Raw genomic sequence first — 19,304 nt, forward strand, 5'->3', positions numbered from 1 at the left:
GGAGTGGGAAAGACCAACAGTGAAGGGTAGATATATCATTACCAGGTTGTGGAGCAGCACAGCCTCCTTCCTGAGCTGGAAGCAGACGACGGCAGGGAGGCTCTGAGAACTGGGCAGAGGGAGTAAGGAGTCAGGGCTTTCCGGGGGTCTTAGTCTTAAGGCAAATTCTTGGGAATACGTTCATGGGGATCATGAGGAGAGGGGGAGAGGGAGAGAGCACTCCCTAAGTTTTGACAGCTGTAGTTTTCAGATTTTAAAGATCTTTAGAATGTGCAAGAAAAGAAGTAGAATGAATGGGGCAGCAGTACAGCCCTGTGGTAAGAGCCTGGGCTCAACCAGTGGTCACCACATGCTGGTTGTATGACTGGCCACGTGACGCCCTTTCGTCATGATCCTAGAGTCCTCATCTGTTACAATGAATCAGATAACGGTCTACCTCATAAGGTGTTTGTGAAGGGTAAATCAGCTAACCTATATAAAGCTATTAGCTGAGGGCCATGCAGGTGGCAAATACGCAGCCTGTGGCAGCTGCTGTTGTTTTCACCTGTCCTCTTGACACTTATTAATACTGAGCCAGTAGATGCATCTTGCTGCCAGATCAGAGCATCTCAGCCCCATGGGGGTCCCACCCCTTCGTCCTATCACAGGATTGGGGGGGTCCCTACCGTCATCCTCCTACCCAGGTCTCATGGGCTTTGGTCTGTCACCCCGGCCTATTCAACTCACTCTAAAATTCTTCCCCATTTTTTAAAACATCGGAATCATCTATAGAATGATTTGACTCCACTCAGAGAGATGTACCCTGAAATCCACCGTTCAACCAAAGTTAAAACAGACAGTAAACTATTGGTAGCAAAAGACTTTACACGGTGCTTTGAGTTCTTAAGTGAGATAAAGAAAAGACATGAAAACATTGTTCTCAGTTATATATTGTCTTCCTTTTATTTATTTGTTTTCTAATCCAGGTTTTATTCCAGAGCATAGCAGAGATGCAGGAAGTGATATCTGTGTTCATGCAGTGCCACCTAGTGGCCGCTTGTTGTATCTGCATCTGCTGTAGTGCTCCAATTCACGACTTGGCCTGGGTTGTTCAGTAGCCATTGAGCCCCAGAGGGTTTCACAGGGGTTAAAGGGCAAAGGGAGTTTCCTGAATGAAGGTGCAAAGGGGCTGATCTTGGACCCAGTGGCTGAGAATTTCTTACTGTTTAAGTCATACAAGCAAGGGGGCAGTGAATTCTGTTATGGTGTAATGAGTTGTAGGGGTGTGTATGTGTGTATGTGTGTGTGCACGTGTATGTGTGTGTTTCTCCCACCAGTTTCATTTGGGGCAGCAAAACATCACAGCACTCAGGAGCTTAGACTTTGACGTGAAAATGTCTGCGTTTGAAACCAGACTTTGGCACTCACTAACCACATGACTTTGGGAAAATTACATACTCAGTCTTCTTATCTGTAAACTAGATAACAGTAATACCTACTACCTCATAGGTTTTCTGTGAGGACTAAATGAGACATTTACATTAGAACGGTACCTGGCACATAACAAGTGCTCCACTGAAATGCTGGCCATTATTTCCACATCATTACTGTCATAATCTGAAATGATGAACTGTATGTTCTTGTGCATAGACTCTCCATTGGAAGGTGGCTTCTTGGATCAGAACTCACATATATTGGTGAGCTTTGCCCAACACCTGGGTCTTGCAACTTAGAAAACTTCACAAGCAATTCATTTATTTATTCCATTAGTTATTAGCACTTCGTTCAGAGAATCCATATATTGTCATTTTAGAGTAAGCTTGAAGTTCTTCTTGGCAATTTCTGCACTCAGAAAGGGTGGATCCAGAGCTCAGCTGTCAGAGCAGAGGCAGACCTGGCCCCTGGCCTCAAGGAGCCCATTTTACCCAGCTAAGGTGACATAGAACAGGATGTAGCTGGAGACATGGTGATGGGGCTTGAGTGCTTCTGGAGCATGAGAGAGTCTGGCAGCTAAATGAAAATGTGGGGAAAGGGCAAATTCTGAAACTTGGAAATCCACCATTGGCAGCAGTCTCTGGAATACTTTGGTTACATTTTGTTTCTATTTGAAAACCCTTTGCATTTTAATTGTAAGCATTTCATTCCTTCTTTCAGAAAATATTTATGTGCCAGGAGCTGCTCTAATCACCATGAATACATAATTGTGAATGAACCAAGTCCCTGCCCTCATGGAGCATTTACAATGCAGTGAGGCAGACCAATGATAAACCAACAGATAAGAACGTAATTTTAGGCAGTGATAAGTGCTTTGAGGAAAAATTAGGCAGACTAAGGAGAAAGCACAGGAGACTGAATTGATATCTTAAATGGGCGGGGATATCAAGGAAGGTGCTGCCTGACCGTTACATTTGGGCAGAGACCTCACTGAGCTGGGGAGTGAGCCCTGAGGAATCTGAGTGAGCAGCACTGCAGGAGAGGCCCTGAGGCCAGAGGGTGAATGGTGGTGAGGTTGGGGAGGCAGCCAAGGCAGGGTGACATACATCTGGTCATCACTGTCTCATTTCGGTCATCAAACTGTTTTACTGTGATTGCTATGGTTATAATTGAGTCAACAACTGTTGTCACAAAAGCCTTTGTTTTAGTAGGCACTGCAACTCGTAGTAAACTGAGTATAGTTTTTGCATATAGAAGCAACAGTTCCCATTTATCTTGCAAAATCATCTAAAACATGATATATTTATTAAAGCCATAAATCTTAGACAGAGATGTGCACCAGAGTTTCCTAGGGAACTTTGCAAAACATACCTGTCTGAGACCCCTGCAGACTTACTGAATCAGAAAACAGGGCAACAGGCATTCTGGTATGTGTATTTTGAATTATGTTTCCAGGAGATTCTGACAGGCAACTCTAATTAAAACTTGTAAAGACCTGCTAAAATTTGTGACTTTAAATTCTCTGTTATTCTTCTAGTCTCCAAGGACTTTGTCTCCAACTCCATCAGCAGAAGTAAGTACCATTTTTGAAAATTGTAATAGGTAGAATTGGGCAGTTGTGCAGAATTTTCCTAGACTAGAATATTTGAAAAGCAACATAACACAAAAGAACAGAAAAAGTATCTGCAAGAGTGATGAATATAGGGAATACTTATCTGTAAAACATGACTATAAGATATGGCAGTAAGCTTTTTTTAAAACAGAGCCAAGAGAATAAAAATGGCCTTGCACCGGATCTGAGCCCATACCTCTAAGTGGTAGAGAATGGTCTTTGCAGTGAGTGAAGCCACTTGTCACAATGTGGAGCTCTCTTCCCCTCATCCATAATTAACTGATCTGAAATGACCGAAGGTGAACCACTTTCACTGGAGGCCACACCTTTGGATATAAAACCAGTCGCCTATTCTTAAAACCAAGCAGCTTTCCGGATATTCTTTGTAAACCTGGACTAATCTTTGGGAATCTCGAATTTGAGAGAGTAAAAACTCCATAGTGTTCTGATGGCTGAGTGCTATGAAGAATTACTTTTCTATTATTAGTAGTCTGATAATTTATGACTAAGATTATGAAGAATTAACTTCTATTGGCCGCTTGCAAGGTTGAAGCACATCATTGGGGAACTTTTGTTGTTTTGTTGTTATTTCTTGTTATAGCCAACCAAGATTAAACCGGTTTCTTTGCCATTTGCTCCCAAATTTCACAAAGCCATGGTTACTGGGTTTTTGATTTAGTTATTATTCATACATTCTTTAAAACTAGTCGTTTTATTGTGCTAGTAGAAACGTCATAGGAAAATAAATTCCTAAAATATAGAACTTTCTTTGTACTCTTCCAATTCTTTAAATAATTTTATATTGTATGTGTGTATGTGTGTTCACTTAATGCTTAATATACTATTTTCTAGGTTTGGTGACATATTAATGGTGCTATTATATTCTATTGAATTGATGTGCCATAAATTGCTTTATTATTCCCAATTTGATGAGTATGTAATATAAATTTCTGCCTACATGAATGGTGGTATTATAAATATCTTTGAATAAATTATTCCTTTTCAATACCATTTTTAATTATTTCCATGGAATATGTTTCCCAAAGTGGGAAGTAGAACTAGTGGGTTTAAGGCCACAAGCAACTTACTCTCCAGGAGAATGCATTTAAAATGTCATTAGATCAGTGCTACGATCTGAACGTGCTCTGCCTGTACTACCTGCCCATGCACAGGTCTGTTACCTCCTTGGAACCTCGGTTTCTACTTTAGTGGAGAAGGGAGGTAATGCCGTGTGTCCGACCTGCCTTACTGTTACACAGGCCTGATGAAAATGACGTGTGTGAGCACACATTGTAAAACTGAGACGCACAACATAGACGCAGCCATTGGAATTATGATCTTTTTTCCCACAAGTCTATTGGTATTGGAGTTTATAATTCTAGTCAGCAAGTGCTGCAGGTTTTGAACAAATGCATTACATACTGAATGCTCATTTATATACATAGTAGAGAAACATGGCCCTAAAGAAACAAACAAAAATAATGCAAGAACAGGTAGACATTCTAGTTCCTCGGCATATTTTCTGGAGCTTGGTTTCCCGGTAGCCTGAGTGTTCACTTTGTGCTCAGGCTCTGTCGTGCTTCGTTTCCAGGGCTACCAGGACGGCCGGGACCGGCTGATCCACCGGTCCACCAGCCAGGGCTCCATCGGCTCCCCCGCATACAGCCGCCACAGCTACACGCCCACCACCTCGCGCTCTCCCCAGCACTTTCACAGGCCTGGTAAGGGCAGCTGTTTCCGGGATTCACTCTATATCATAAACTGTATTTCCTTGTAATCTCCCCACCACCACCGATAGTGTATTGAAAAATCTAGCTGCTAAATATTTCCACCCTCCCCCAGAAGAAAAAAAAAAAAGAAAGCTGACATCCAACTATATTTTTGTGTTATATTTTTTCTTGAAATTCATTTTTTAGTTATTTTCATTATGAATTATTAAATAATTAAATTTGGACAGTGAAATACTAGGAGCAAGATTCTTTGTTTTAGACTTGAAGATCTCATCACTATGAGACTTAAAATGAAGATCTTCAAGAGAAAATATTTTGAAGTGCTTTTTGAAACCTAAAAAGCAATCATTGAAACTTCAGCCTTATCCATCTATTGACAGATTTATGTTGCCCTTATCCAGTAATATTAATGTTGTTAATGTTACATAAATACCTTCTAGAAGAAGGCTTTAGGGTTATACTAGATAACTTTTAAGATCCCTTCCAACCTTAAGATCTTGAAACAGACTTGGAAAACACAGAAATCGGGAGTGTACTATAATAGAGAATATCAAATAGTAGTGGGCTTCAGTATCTGCACAGAATTTAGTTCCTATTGCTCTTAGCTGGGCTCTCATATGTGGAGTAGAATTGAGATCCTGGCACAGGATTCCCTGAGAAATAGATTCATAAAGGAAGATTTTGGCTTTCTAAGCAAACTTGGTGGTGATTATATGCATCTATGAAGGCTTCATTTTAAGCTTCTTTCTTCTGGATAGTCTAATGAGAAGATACCCATTTATATGCTAACTTAAAGGGAATGAACAGAAAGTAAAAAGGCTGCAATATTCTCTTTAAAGTCAAAGATATAATGCTGGTAGAGGATTGAATTCTTACTATTTGATCTTTCGATAGAAATAGTTTTCTCTGGACTCATAAATATTCACTCAGTATTTGATGAGTTACATTAAGTGAAATTTTCAGGGAAGTCTTTCTTTTTTAGTGTACAATCATATTCATTTTATTGCTGGTCTGGATTTAAGCTCCTGTCTGTCTGGGTGATGGGAAATCCTCTCTGCATTTGGGCCTATGCTGAGGTCACTGAGCCTCCAGCTGTGGCCTTGTCAGAGTGGATGACATGGGGAGACGGGGAAGTGGTTGGTTCAGAGACCCCTGAGCAAGGGACAGCAGTGAATCAGGGAGGCTCCTTCCCCAGAGGTTATGTCCCTATGGAGCCCTGGAAAGTTTGCATCTGTTCTGATTGTGGTTCTGATTCCAGTAGCCTCTAGAATGTTCCCTATTCTGAGCACTCCTCTTCCACTCCTTTCCCAACATACTACATATGTGTGCAATGCTGAATGTTAAGAGTTTATAACTTAATTATAAATTAGGTCTACCTTTCCAAAGCGAAGCTGATCAGATTCCGATAGCGTAATCATGGCTGAAGAGCCCCCAAATTAACCACTCCCCCAACTCTATATCCCAGATGATGATTCAAACCCTCCAGGCCTGGGTTTAGTTGTAGTGGTCCGTTCTGCTTCTGAGAAAACTGTGTTTCTAGTTCCCCAGTGCTACCCCAGCACACTTCTCGGATCATAGTGCCTCTTTGCTACCCAGGAAATATAAACAGGTCTTCTTTCTAATAGGCAAAATAAAATTAAGCCTCCAATGGAAGAAGTTTACAACTTAAACAGAGAATCTAACCCTTATATATAAGTACTTTTCTTTTCAAATTTCTTGAAATGATCGTCATTTCTTATATGTATGTTTCAAAGGGTTCTGTTTTGTCAGGTGTTTCAAAACAAAACTAAACAAAACCAAAAAACCAGCTCCCGTGGAGTCCTAAATGGTAAACCTGGTGCTGGCTTGACGGCCGCCGGCATCACCTAACAGGGGCTTCCTGGAGACCCTTCCTTCTCACTCAGCCATTTATTCTCTCAGAGTGAATCCGTCCCAACCTGAACCTATTTGCAGACACTCCCCACTTTGCCTAACCCTTATCGAGTGCATCTTAACTGTCTTCCTTCCTCCTTTGCAGACTCCTGATTAACGTTCTTTTCTACACCCCCCCCACCCCAGAACAAGGATGCTTTTCCTGCTCCTGTGTTAATTTCTGTTCTTCTCTTCTGTCTCCCCCTGTCCGGCCCCTGCCTTCTTGCTGCACAGAGCTGCTGTCTCCTGGTGTGCAGAGGTTGTCCTACCTGCGCACCAGCAGCCTCAGCTCCACCCACAGCGACTCCCGCCCCAACTCCCCCTTCCGACACCACTTCATCCCCTATGTCAAAGGTAAGCAGGCAGGCTCCCCGCCGCACCCGCGTGGTGGAGATTTATTAGCACCTGCACAGGCTAATAAGGTGCATCTCCAAGAGCCAGTCCCGAGCTTTCCACCTCTCAGCATGCCCGCCGTGTGTCACGAATACACCCAGCAGTGTCTTAGAACTGGCATAGCATCTCTCCTTAGGAGAACTATGTCATCTCTAAGGGCTCTAGACGAAGAAACAGGAAGTATGTTTAAGATGATAATGTTTATTATCTACCACTAAGAAACTTATATATTATTATTTTGTTTTTGTTTGTGTCAAAAGCAAAATATAATATGTGGCTGGTTTTTTTTTCCTGGTCTTAATATGCGCTATATCTCAGCAAAACACAACAGCGTTTAGCAACAAATAGCCAAAAGTCATTTAAATGGTGATAAGCCACTGAACAACATTAACAAGTTTGGGCAGTATAAGAAGACCCATGGCAGCGGACAGATTTGTTAAATGTTTGAAATGTAGCTTAAATTTCTCTCTTTGAGCCAGCCAGCTCTTAGAGCAGTCTTATTTTGATCTATTCTGATTTGCACATGATGGTGAAAAGGCACTTGCCTTCTGTTTTCTGGTCCCTTTGTAGGCTGGTAATTATCCTGCCCCACATTTTGCCCCATTCCCTTTATGGCGTTGCCATTGTTTTCCTCAGTGTCCATGGTGCTTCTGTAGCAGGTCCCCATGTGTTGGGGGAGCCAAGAGCCCTGAAGAGGTTAGGAAGAGGCCAGAATTTAAAATAAGTGTGCACTCCCAGAAGGGATGCTAACATTTTCCTTAGTCTTGATTGGAACCTCATTAACCAATGAAAAAAGCTGAGGGGGAGTAGGAGGCAAGCACAGTCCTAAAGGATTCCACCGTGCTCACAAAACTGGCACTTCTGTCAAATAGCCCAGATGTTCTGTTTTACAGAACTTTCAGTTGCAGTCTGTCCAAGCTATTTTCTTCCTGCTCACTTCAATTTTTCAGCAGCTGAGTCCTAAAAAACAGATGTGCTGCACTCATCAGTATGTAGTTATTTAATACATTTGCTATTTCAGCTTTTTTATGCTGTGAAAATAATATTGCTGGCATACTTACCAAAGACACACACCATTTGCCATTAGCATAGAGATCAATCTTTTTCAGTAGGTGCAGCATTTTCTAAAGTTCTTGACCGATTATTTAAAATTAGCATTGCTAATTAGTGTTGGGAAAAAAACACTTATTGTTTAAATTTCAAGATGATATATTAGAAGATGTTTATTAAACCATAACAAATTATTGAAGAAAAACTGAAGATGTGTATTTTAAAGAGACTTTCATATGGAAGCCCTTGGCCAAATGAAGATTTTTTTTTTTTTTTTTTTTGCTTTGTTGATTCGTTTCTAATATGCAAGCGAAAATACATTTTTAATTCATTACAATGTGAACTTCCATGTTTGGTTATTATGTTTTGTCTTTCAGAAGACATATTTTTATGTAGGAAGAAAAATGTCTTGTACCCTGTGGCATGACACAAAGTTTATACAGATAATATGTTACAAAGCATCAGTAACTAGCAATAGCTTGGGTCAGTGAGCAGCAGTTCAGAGAGACAGAAAGCCGTGGATACTGGAATCCTGGCTCGAGTGTCATCTCTGTTGCTTGCTAGCTGCGTGACCTGGGGTTCTTTAATTAACTTTTTGGGTGTCACCTTCCTCAAATGGATGCCACCTGTCTCTTGGGTCACTGGGGCCGTGAGAGGTGACATGTCCGTGGTTTCTCTCTTGGCATGGTGCTCTTAGAGCACTTTCGATGAAGCCATTGCATTCACTCTGCACAGCAGCTCCACGAAGCAGGCAGAGGAGGGAAATAAAGAAGCCGAGGCCTTGGTGGAGGGACCTGACCGAAAGCTCCCATCCAGGAGGTGGCAGAGCCTAGACTAGAACCCAGAAGTGCCACCAGTCCCTAGAAGTGCTCGTTCATATTAAGCACATATGCTTTCAGGATAAATATATTGAAGTATAATTTTTATTTATTTATTTATTTTTTAAGTATAATTTTTAAAGCAAACTTTTATTTTCCTTCTCTTAACTAGAAAAGTGCATTCTTATTGAGGTTCAGACAAACAGCTACTTTAAATCATTTAAGTTACAAAAAATAATTTTTTTCTTTTGAAGAGAAATATCAAATGGTTGTGAAAATTACCGTATCTCTGTGTGCCTAAATGGTGCTTTATTTAAAATGCGGCTAGGCATACTTTTTTGTTGTCAGCCTGAATTTGAAGTTTTTAACCCAGTCAAATATCACAGGCTTAAATTATAAAAAGAATTAGGCCAAGAGGAATTAGCATGCCCATAAACTCGCACTTAAAAAACATCTAATAGACTCTCTCCCATTTTCTTTTTACTAAGCATATGGATAGTTTATTCATATGAAATAGATTATATACTGCAAATGCAAAAGATAATGTATATAACAGTACATGCTTGGTTTTTAAGTCATATGAACTTTTTGCTAAACTACAAAATAAATCAAGGAGAACTTGTATAGGAAAGACATTGCCCAAAAAGCACAGTATATTTGAATGGCTAGATGCTAGTTCTCCAAAGAATTCCATCTTAGTTTATTGGAACTATTTACATGGAAGGCTATTACCACATGCAGAAATTTCAGCACAGAGGGAACTTATGGCTGTTTGAGAAACACATCTAAGATACCTTTAAAGTGTGGCAAAGTCTCTAGGGTTTTCTGTGGCCCCTCATTCAAACATTTTCTTTTTATCCTGGAGTAGTTATTTTTAAATGAATGAAAACTGGGGAGCTTGAGGACCCCACTGAAGGATGTCCATCTCAGGAATATGCCACAAACGGCTGTGGGGCCTTTACCTCTGTGGCAGCCACAATCCACAATCCCAGCCTTCCATTGCCTGAGACCACTTCCTGGTCCTTATTTCTGATGCATGTCCAGCCCAGGCCCCCATGGTTCATTGGGCCAAGGGCACCTGCTTGGGTGCAAAGCTGAGACGCACATCACGGGGCTGTCTCTCTGTTTCATTTGCTTCTCCACCCATTTTCTGTAAGAGCCATCACTCAGGCAGGTTCTTATTTCTGTTCTCTGACCTTCTTTGCAGCCTCATTCTATGTTGGTATGTCATTTTGGGACCATTTGGTCAAGTGCATGCCTAGAGATTTGAAAAACTATTTTCATATTGATTTTGGCTTTGTTTTGTGCAGTGTTTGCTGAGTTTCTCTTCCTTCCCCTTGGAAATACTGTTTTGACATTACAGTCTGTGTCCATGAAGTATAAATTAGATTTTGAGCAGTTGGGCTACATATATTAAGTCTCTTTGAATGGAATCTTCTCTGTTTTGCCATAGACGTGAGTTCCTATGATGCAAATACGTATTTGATATTTGCGAAAGGAAACTATGGCTCCCATTTTTGAAGTTTTAAACAAGAGCTGGCAATCTTGTAACTGTCATGAAATTCTAGATGCTGCAATGTTAAGGTCCCCTCAAGATATTCACTTATATTTTGAAAGTTTTTAAATTCTTAGAGTCCAGAAAGCTAAGCAGTCCTCCATCAAGTTCCCACTGCAGACAGATATACAGCCATTTCTATTCATTTATCATAGAAATGGTCACATAGACACCTGGTACCAAACAGAAGGAAAGTGAGGACGAAGCATTTGAAGTCATTAAGTACAGTGAGAATTCTGTATCTGTGATTAAATGATCTCCCAGGGAATAAAATATTGGCTTTTATTAGGTTGGCAAGGAAGGAGCCCATGAATGAAGGCCAAGAAATTAATTTGAATGATAGCTTCTTGCCACAGTAGTTAAGATCACTGACAGCTTCAGGTAGCCAATATGAAGACTAATTTAAAGGAGCAAAATGGCTCAGCAAAGCGGCTCTGAGTGTGATATATACACTAATATTTTTAAATAATGTCTTACTCTGGGCCAAGAAGTAATAACAGTACCTTCCACAAATGATATGTCATCTGATGCCTTGTACATTACTTTTCCTAAGTAAGAACTTAACCCCTGAAATCCTTTTAAGACCCTTATCAGTTATTTTCTGCCAGGATAGGGTTGAAAATTCTACCATTTATAAAAGAAGGGTGTTTAAGTTAGAAGAGGGAATGAGACCTCAACTTGAGAATTTTTATTTTGCTTTTAAAAGTACCAAAAAAAATTTTAACAGCTTTGGTATTTCAAGAGCTAAGATTTTGTACCTGGCAACATTATCTGTTCACAGACCCTATTCCCCAGTGAGCTGTTGGGATGTGTAGAAATCCTCTATTAAAGATTGTGCAGAGTCACCAAGATGTCTGGGTTTCAGAGTCTCTCTTTACCTGGCCTTTTAAAAAGTGTTGTGGGAAGTTTTAGATGATTATATGGAGTTCAGTCTATGTACACAGGACTCATACTGGTGTTTCCCTAGCAACTGGAAAGGTCAATGTTTGCTGACGAAAGACAATCGAATAAAGAACAGTGTCACCTATGGGTTACAGCATCCAGCCAGACTCTTCCCAGTGAGGATTTAGACACCGACTCTGTAGTCTTGGAGAGTCTTCAATCATATCAGAGAAGTGACAGGCTTCTACTGCCACGCTCCAGCAGAGGATCTCATTGATAGAAAGATTTTAATACCTAGACAAACGCTAATAGCCTTATACCTCTGTGTCCCACATATACAGATATTTCTTTGTATTCCTGACACCAGTTAATAATTATCAAAACAAATATAGTGGCATTTCGTCTGAGTGGGTATTAAAACCAAAAGCTGTGAGGACGTTTCCCAGAGATACCTGATACGCTAAAAGTGCAGTAGGGTTGGAGGTGAAGGCGTTAGGGCAGTGTGGGTCAGAAGTAATAGCAGCCAGAGCTCAGGGTACGCAGGGAGAGTCCTCCCAAGACAAGCTGAAATACAACAAGGAAGTTGAGACTCTTGATTTTCTTTTGAGAGTAGGCCACAGGATTATCCTGTTTTTCAATTATGGATTTCTCTTGTGAATAAGTTCTAGCATTTATAGGAGTAAGGAATGCTTCTGAAGTGGAACAATTAAAATGGGCTCATCAACGATCAGCTCTTATGGGAAAGTTACAAAAGATGCCATCGCTATATACTAGCATCTGAGTTTCCTAAGCATCCTGTCATGGTGCTTGTTAAATTAGAGCAGTGAGTAGCTGTGGAATTACTTAGTTGATCTGTTTCAGTAATTCATTCACAGACATTTATTATGCACTTACTTTTGACCAGGCACTGTGCTGAGTACTGACCAGAATGAGACCTAGTTCTGATTAAGGTTTAGGTTGAAACAGGATTTCCTTCTAAATGAGAACCACATTCTCCCTTCGCCTGCTTGTCTCTACCTGTGTTTTTTATACTAACTTTTCCAGACATGAGCTAGTTTTTTCTTTAGGAGTGTAATAGAACATGAGAGAACTTTTTTTTTTTTTAATTGGCTCTTTCATAGGTCAGCAGTTTGGGGTGAAGCGTCATAATTTTTTAGTAGTGATATATGACCTGAAAAGGAAAGTCAGCATTCTAACATATTGGGTGCTGGATGCTAAACTGACTCTTGGGGAGAAGAGACTAAAGTCTTAGCACACCGTAACTGAAAGCCGAGAATCTAAATTAGAGCCAGTAACAAATTCAGAACCCAAATTTGGACTATCTTACTATCCATTTGGTACAGATCTATGCTCTGTTAACTTAAATATATATATAAAAGCTCTATTAAATGTGTTATTTTAAAACTCTAGCAGTTGACATCTTTCATCCTTTGCTGGCCAGAAATAGAACTTTGACTTGAAATTAGCTAGTGCTCTATTTTTCTGAAGATCTATGATTTATTTAAATAAATGAATTGGACCTCATCAAAACTAAAATCTGTTGTGCTTCAAAGGACACTCAAGAAAGTGAAAAGAGAACCCACAGAATGGGAGAAAATATTTGCAAATCATGTATCTGATACATAACTTGTATCTAGTTAATATAAAGAACCCTTACCACTCAATAATAAAATTGACAGCATTGCTAATTCAACAGCTCTACAGCCCCTGGTATATTCTTGGGACATGATATGTGCTCATTGGACAGTTTAGAGCAGTAGTTGATCTCTTTCCATTTTTGCATAAGCCTCAGATTGCACCTGTATTTCTCCAGGTCAGAAGGGAGAGGCAGTGGCTAAGCTGGCCCTTGCTCTCCTTTCCGTCCCCCTCCCCATTCTCTCTCCTCCAAGAGCATCATGTGGTCCAGCAACAGCGGCCAGTCCTGTTGCTCCCACACTCCATGGCCCTTCCACAGCTCTTTTCTCATGATGTTCCAGCTCTATGGAATGCCAGCCTTCCCACCTGTCTACTGACCCACCTGCCTGGTGAACTTACTCTTCCACGCCCAACTCATGTCCCACATCCCTCTGCAGCTTTCCTGAAGAGTCAATTGCTTCTTCATCTGAGTCTCCCAGCATTTTACATATACTTCTGAGTAACCAACTACATAGCATTATTGTTATTTTTCTTACGTATGTCTCCTCCGGTGGACTCTGAGCCTCTTGAGACTGGGACTGTATCTCATTCATCTACTTCTCAGTGTAGCTCAGTGCCTGACCACAGATGGTGTTCAGTAAATGTTTTGTTGATTGAATTATTAGACTGAGTGGAGCCTCATCTTGGAAGAGCGAAGTGGAAAGCAGTCTAAGTAGTTTCAAAATACCTAGCAGAAAGGAGTCTGATTGTATCTTTGTGTTTCAAAGCTAAAAAACAAAAACACGTATTGCAACAGAGTCATTTCATTTTGCTAAGGGGAAGTATTCAGTGAACACACGAGTTCCCAGACTCAGCCTTCAGTTCAGGGAAGACATTCCAACTGCCAGCCACTGCCCTCATGCCTGGAAGTGATTGTTTTTGGGTTTGCATAACAAGCCCCTTTACATGCTTGTGATTTAGCCATTTAACAACTGATTCTGAATCATTGGCAAGTGATTTTCCATCCCTCTTATACTTTCCATCTAATCAGTTTGCTGCTAGCTCACAGCCTTCAACCGCATGCCATTGGAATGACGCATCTTACTGCTAGCTGCTTTTAACCTAGTTCCCCTTGAACTCAGATTTCTCTTTTGGAAAACTAAGCCTGATAACATATTTTTGCCAGCCATGTTGATAAATTGATTTTTGTTTCTTTTGTTTCTCCTTCCCAAAGTACCTCCTTCCAGTTTATTGTTTTGAATTTTTATTATGCTTGCTTTGTTTTCTTTGTTGCTCTCCTTTCTCTCATTTTGTTTTCTCCATTCTTCTCATTGGAGGCAATGAGCCGTCCAGCGGCCGGAACTCCCCTCTCCCTTACCGGCCAGACAGCCGCCCTTTAACTCCAACTTACGCTCAGGCCCCTAAACATTTCCATGTTCCAGGTAGGAGCTGACACAGTCTGTATCTTGGTGTTCTGTCACAGTGTAGAATGTAGCCCTGTAACCTCTGTCTCGTCTCCATTTCTCATGCTCTTTAATTGTGATGCACAAAGTTGACAAACCCTAAATTGCAGGATCTGACCCAGAGGGCCTTTCAAAGAATTTTGTATGTGAAATGCCAATATTGTATTGAAGGTTTAAGTTTTCTCTTTTTTTTTTTTTTAATTTTTAATTTTTTTTTTTTATTTTTTGAAGAGGTGGTAGAAGACAGGAGGTGAAGGAATGGGTTTGGGTTGTTTTTGTGGTTTTTTTTTTTTTAACTAAACTTTAATTTTACCTGTGGATCAGTGCTTTCTAAGAGATTGCTCTGTGGTTTGGTGTCATTAACTGTTTATTACAATGACAATCTAATTATATTCTCGTCCTGAAGAGTGAACCACAGTGTCTCCTGAGAGTACTTTTATATATCCTTCTTGTCTCCAATGTGGAGATTGTTTCTATGGGCTTTTCTTTTCAGAGAGGGGTTAAATTGGATAAATTTGGTGATCTTTCTGCAGTGTATACCTAACTAACCACCTCCTTAGCATACAAACATATCTTGCAATTTAGGCTTGGTGCTGCAGCTTTGCTCTAGTAGTAATTTACCATCACTGTACAATCACTGTACAAATAGTAATTTACCATCAGGACCTGGAAAAATCAGAACCCATCAGTAGCTCAATGTTTAGAGCCAGCTCAATTTGTAAGGGAAGAACTGGCCATCACAGAGGCCACGATATTATTTTTCCATCATAAGTGCATTGTTTTGCTTGTTTTAGCTACTAAAAGTAGTTTAATAAATTACCCATTATGTTAAGGTCAGTATACATATTTGGAAACTGTAATTGTTTTTTTCTTTTACATTCTAAACTTAACCTGATTAAACTGAGGAAAGTTCAATGAGATTCAGACCATGATAAGTTATATAATATTGCCCTGGTTTGGGACTGCCTTTTTTTTTTTGAAGAGTCATTGAACATTGAACAGTGTTCTACATTTGTGATTTTTTTTTTTTTTTTTTTTTTTTTACACCAAGAATGCCCCACCGAGACATAGTTCCCAGGATTCTGGGGAAATAAACCTTTTGAAATTTCCTAAGTATTTGCAGTTGAAGTGAAGTGGTGGCATAATCTAATGGAGTCCTGTGTGACTATAATAATAGGATTTGGCATCTCTTTCTTTTTCTTTCTTTCTTTTTGTCTTAATTTGGCCTACACAAGTTAGGATTTGTTGAGCATCCTATCAGCACTTTGGACTAGCTATGCACATAAAAAGTGTTTCAGTGTTTTAAAAAATACTCTTAATTTTACCACATTGCTTTCCATTGTTCCACTCATTAGTTGAAAAGTAAATTGAGCCACTGGTATCTACTGGGAGCTCAATTTCTAGACAGTAGCAATTTGGGGCTGTATCCCCAAACTGGTTATGTCTTCCTCACCATTAGACTACCTCGCTGCTTACATTTCTTCCTGTTTTTAATTCCACTTTTAATAAAGTATGTGTTTGAAATCTGTTTATCTTACAATGTATTACAAAAGATTCCATACCACTTGTCTGTAGTAATTCACTCATTTCTGTAATTTTTTCCTCTAATAAACACAATCTTTGTAATACAGAAGTTAACCTTCTGGGTTATTTTTGCTCAAGAGTCTTCAGTTTGGTTTACCCTTGGTTAATCTGTTTTTCCCATCGCTGAACTGGTTCCCATAATCACACACCTTTGCTTTTCATTTCCACAGATCAAGGGATCAACATTTACCGAAAACCACCCATCTACAAACAGCATGGTAAAACCCGCTTTCTTCCGTGCAGCTTTTAAGTAACAGAGTCAGCTGAACTTCTCCTCTCTGCTGTCCTCTGAAAGGCTTATTTGCTGCTTCTTTTGAGAATCAAACTGGGGCAACCTGCGTGCCATGCCTTTATGGTCTCCTAAGATGCGCATATTGTGAAATTGATTTTTCTGGATGGAGAACACTTAGCTTGGTTGGATAGCTTCTAGCCTTTTTCTGAGTCCATGAAACCATGTATCATTCCCTTCACAGAGAAGGGGAAGTACTGGTCACTCAACAGCTCACGTCCTAACAAGCCTTTCTTTGCCATAAGAGAATTTAACTGACCTCTATAATAATTTTGAGGAGGTTGCAGTTAGTTTGCCTAATTAAAACTGGTCAAAGTCAGCCATGTAGGACAACTAATCTGACCAATCCTACATTGACTTGGCTTCCTTATGGGGTGTACAGATGCCTGTGCCCTGTAGTGGAGTGGGAGGACAAGCTGAGACAGGGGTCCTGGCTCTGGGCCCAGCTCTGTACCTGAGTGGCTCCATGATGTCATTCACATCATCTCTTTGTGCTTCAATGTTCTCATCATAAAAACTGATAAGTTAGACCAGTTCATGTCTGAGATTCCTGCCAACTTAGCATCACTGAAGTTGATGTATAATTAATTGTACTTTCTTTCTCTGGGAATATAGAATTTTTAAACCCAGGAAATCACATTACTTTATGTAAGTCACATTTTCCTCCACCATCATTAGATCTCTCAGTGCTCAGTCTGCCGTAAATCTTTGTGAATGGATAGAAAGCCAGGACTGGTGTTCAGGTGATTTTATGAAAGTATGCACAAATTGTGCCTGGAAATTTGAAGGCTGCCTTTAGAACCCAGTTGACATTAAGGTGTCCTAAAAGATTCGTATGATATAAAAATAAAGTTTAAGATATTCAAGGAAAAAAATTTAGGCCAAAATTATAGGAAGAAAAGGAGAAAGTACATATTGTTCTAGAATTGTCTTTCGATTTCTTTTCTCTTTTATTTTAAGGTTTTTACACCATGTGCTTGCTTTTTTAAGTTTGTTAACATTGTTTTTGTTTGTTTTTTTGGTTTAATGTCTTCCCACCCACTCATTAACATGTGAATGTTTAACCACTGACCACCAATTCTAATGCGTAAGTACTGTTTGAAGTCATGCTCCTTTTTTTTTTTTTTTTTTTTAAGTTTATGAGTAAGGTTTCCAGGGTTTGTTTTTATCAATTTAGAGGCTTTTAATATACTAAAATCTGTAGGCCCTCATAGGTAAAACAACAAAGTCAACATATTTTTTTTTTAAAAAAAAAATCTATAGGCCCTGACTCTGGAGGAAAATGATCTAATAATTAAGATTTAAGATGATTGGATAATGTTAGATTGTTTGGAAGGAATTAACTGGTGTCTCTTTGTGAAATTTGAGTCTTTACTTTCAGTCTGTTATAATTAAGAATAGCACCGTCAGAGCAGTGTTGCCCAAAGGATGCTCTGCAGAACCACAGTTCCACGTGATAGAAATAGATGTTATAACCATAGACAATGTCTGAATGCTAAGCATTTGGGAGACACTAGATTTAAATAAAGTCATACTTGTTTTTTGTTGTTATTTTTTAACGCAGAGCTTCTCAGTCTTTAATATGCTATCACGTTATGTCCATCTTTAGGAAGGGGATAGAGTATGTGGTGTTTTCCCAGCTGAAATTTTTTTTCACCTGAGATCAGCATTTGGAGAAACACTGCTCCATGTCTGACTCAGACTTTAGCACTTATTAGTGAGTGACCGTGGTCAAGTCACTTAAGCAAATTGAGACCCAGGGGGAACTAAAAAATGGGAAAGTTGGAGCTGAAGATTCAAAAATTTATTTCCAAATTTTAAAAATATGGCAGTCTGGGGGTGGGGTGGGGGAGTTTTATTTAAGGCATGGTAAATATGTTTTGAAATGTTAGTAAAATCCCAAGGCAGTTTGCAAAATTAGCAAGGATCAGGGACTGGCCATTTAAACTGCTCTGATTTACTCCATCTCTGTGATTAGATTTGGGGCCCAAGCCAGTGACTCCTCCTCCGAGTACAGCCAGTGATTGCTGCGAGTTTGGCGTTTGTTGTTTTAAATTTGGATGCCTTTCTTGTTTGTGCAGACCCTTGAACAAAACAATGAGTGGGTATGGCAAGCAGAAGTCACAGTGCTATGTGATAAATCCCTTCAAACTGAAAATGGATTTTTGCATTTCCATTTCTCCCAGGACTCAAGGACACATATAGAGTACATAAGAATTGAAATGAATTGGACCAGTGTATTTGTGGCTTCTTGCCTAAAGGCACAGAGCCAGCCATCCCACCCTCTAATAATTAACAAGTACAGTCAAGTAACAGTATTGTGCTCTTAACTTGGCTCTTTAATTTCAAAGTACTAATTTGAATTTCTAATTGCTTGAGAAGAATATTGTCCAGTGGAATTTTCCATGATGGTGGAAATGTTCCGTATCTGTGACGTCCAGTTCAGCAACCACTTCATCACATGTGGCTACTGAGCCCTTGACATGTGGCTAGTGCAACTAAGGAACTAAATTTTAAATTTCATTTAATTTTAATTAATTTAAATTTAAATAGGCACCTGTAATTAGTATTGAACAGCAGAGTTATAGAACAAGGTTTTTCAGATGTAGAACAGATGTAGAAGTAAGGAAAATGAATTGAGTTGTCACTAGGTTCCACTGAATGATGATGAACAGAGCCTTCTAGAGTTGAAAATTTTGCCGGAGAACACAAAAACCATCTAAGTGGGGTTGTACCACCACGGCTTTGCAGACCCATAGCTAAGTTCCCCCTGATTCCCACCCAGATGCAGCTGCCTTGGCAGCCCAGAGCAAGTCTGCAGAAGACATCATCAAGTTTTCCAAGTTCCCAGCAGCCCAGGCACCAGACCCCAGCGAGATACCAAAGATTGAGACGGACCACTGGCCCGGTCCCTCCTCGTTTGCCGCCGTAGGTATGCAACTGCCGCCTCTAACCCAAAATGACAAATTGCTAGGGGGTCTCAAGATGAA

General features: G+C 39.9%; 1 protein-coding gene across 10 annotated transcripts in view; it reads left to right on the top strand.

Moving 5' to 3' along the window:
- Positions 1-19,304, top strand: part of ABLIM1 (actin binding LIM protein 1) — a 265,485-nt gene that overhangs the window by 232,052 nt on the left and 14,129 nt on the right. For 4 of the 10 annotated variants that reach the window (XM_037804327.1, XM_037804326.1, XM_037804334.1 and 1 more), the window contains 5 exons: positions 2,951-2,986; positions 4,617-4,746; positions 14,316-14,420; positions 16,196-16,243; positions 19,100-19,246. In XM_037804327.1, coding sequence (XP_037660255.1) covers positions 2,951-2,986; positions 4,617-4,746; positions 14,316-14,420; positions 16,196-16,243; positions 19,100-19,246 — 466 coding nt within the window. The remainder of the gene's footprint in view (positions 1-2,950; positions 2,987-4,616; positions 4,747-14,315; positions 14,421-16,195; positions 16,244-19,099; positions 19,247-19,304) is intronic. The other 6 variants (XM_037804333.1, XM_037804335.1, XM_037804331.1 and 3 more) reach the window with 5 other exon arrangements.

The sequence above is a fragment of the Choloepus didactylus genome, chromosome 15 (genome assembly GCF_015220235.1).
Source record: "Choloepus didactylus isolate mChoDid1 chromosome 15, mChoDid1.pri, whole genome shotgun sequence".
Lineage (NCBI taxonomy): Eukaryota > Metazoa > Chordata > Mammalia > Pilosa > Megalonychidae > Choloepus > Choloepus didactylus.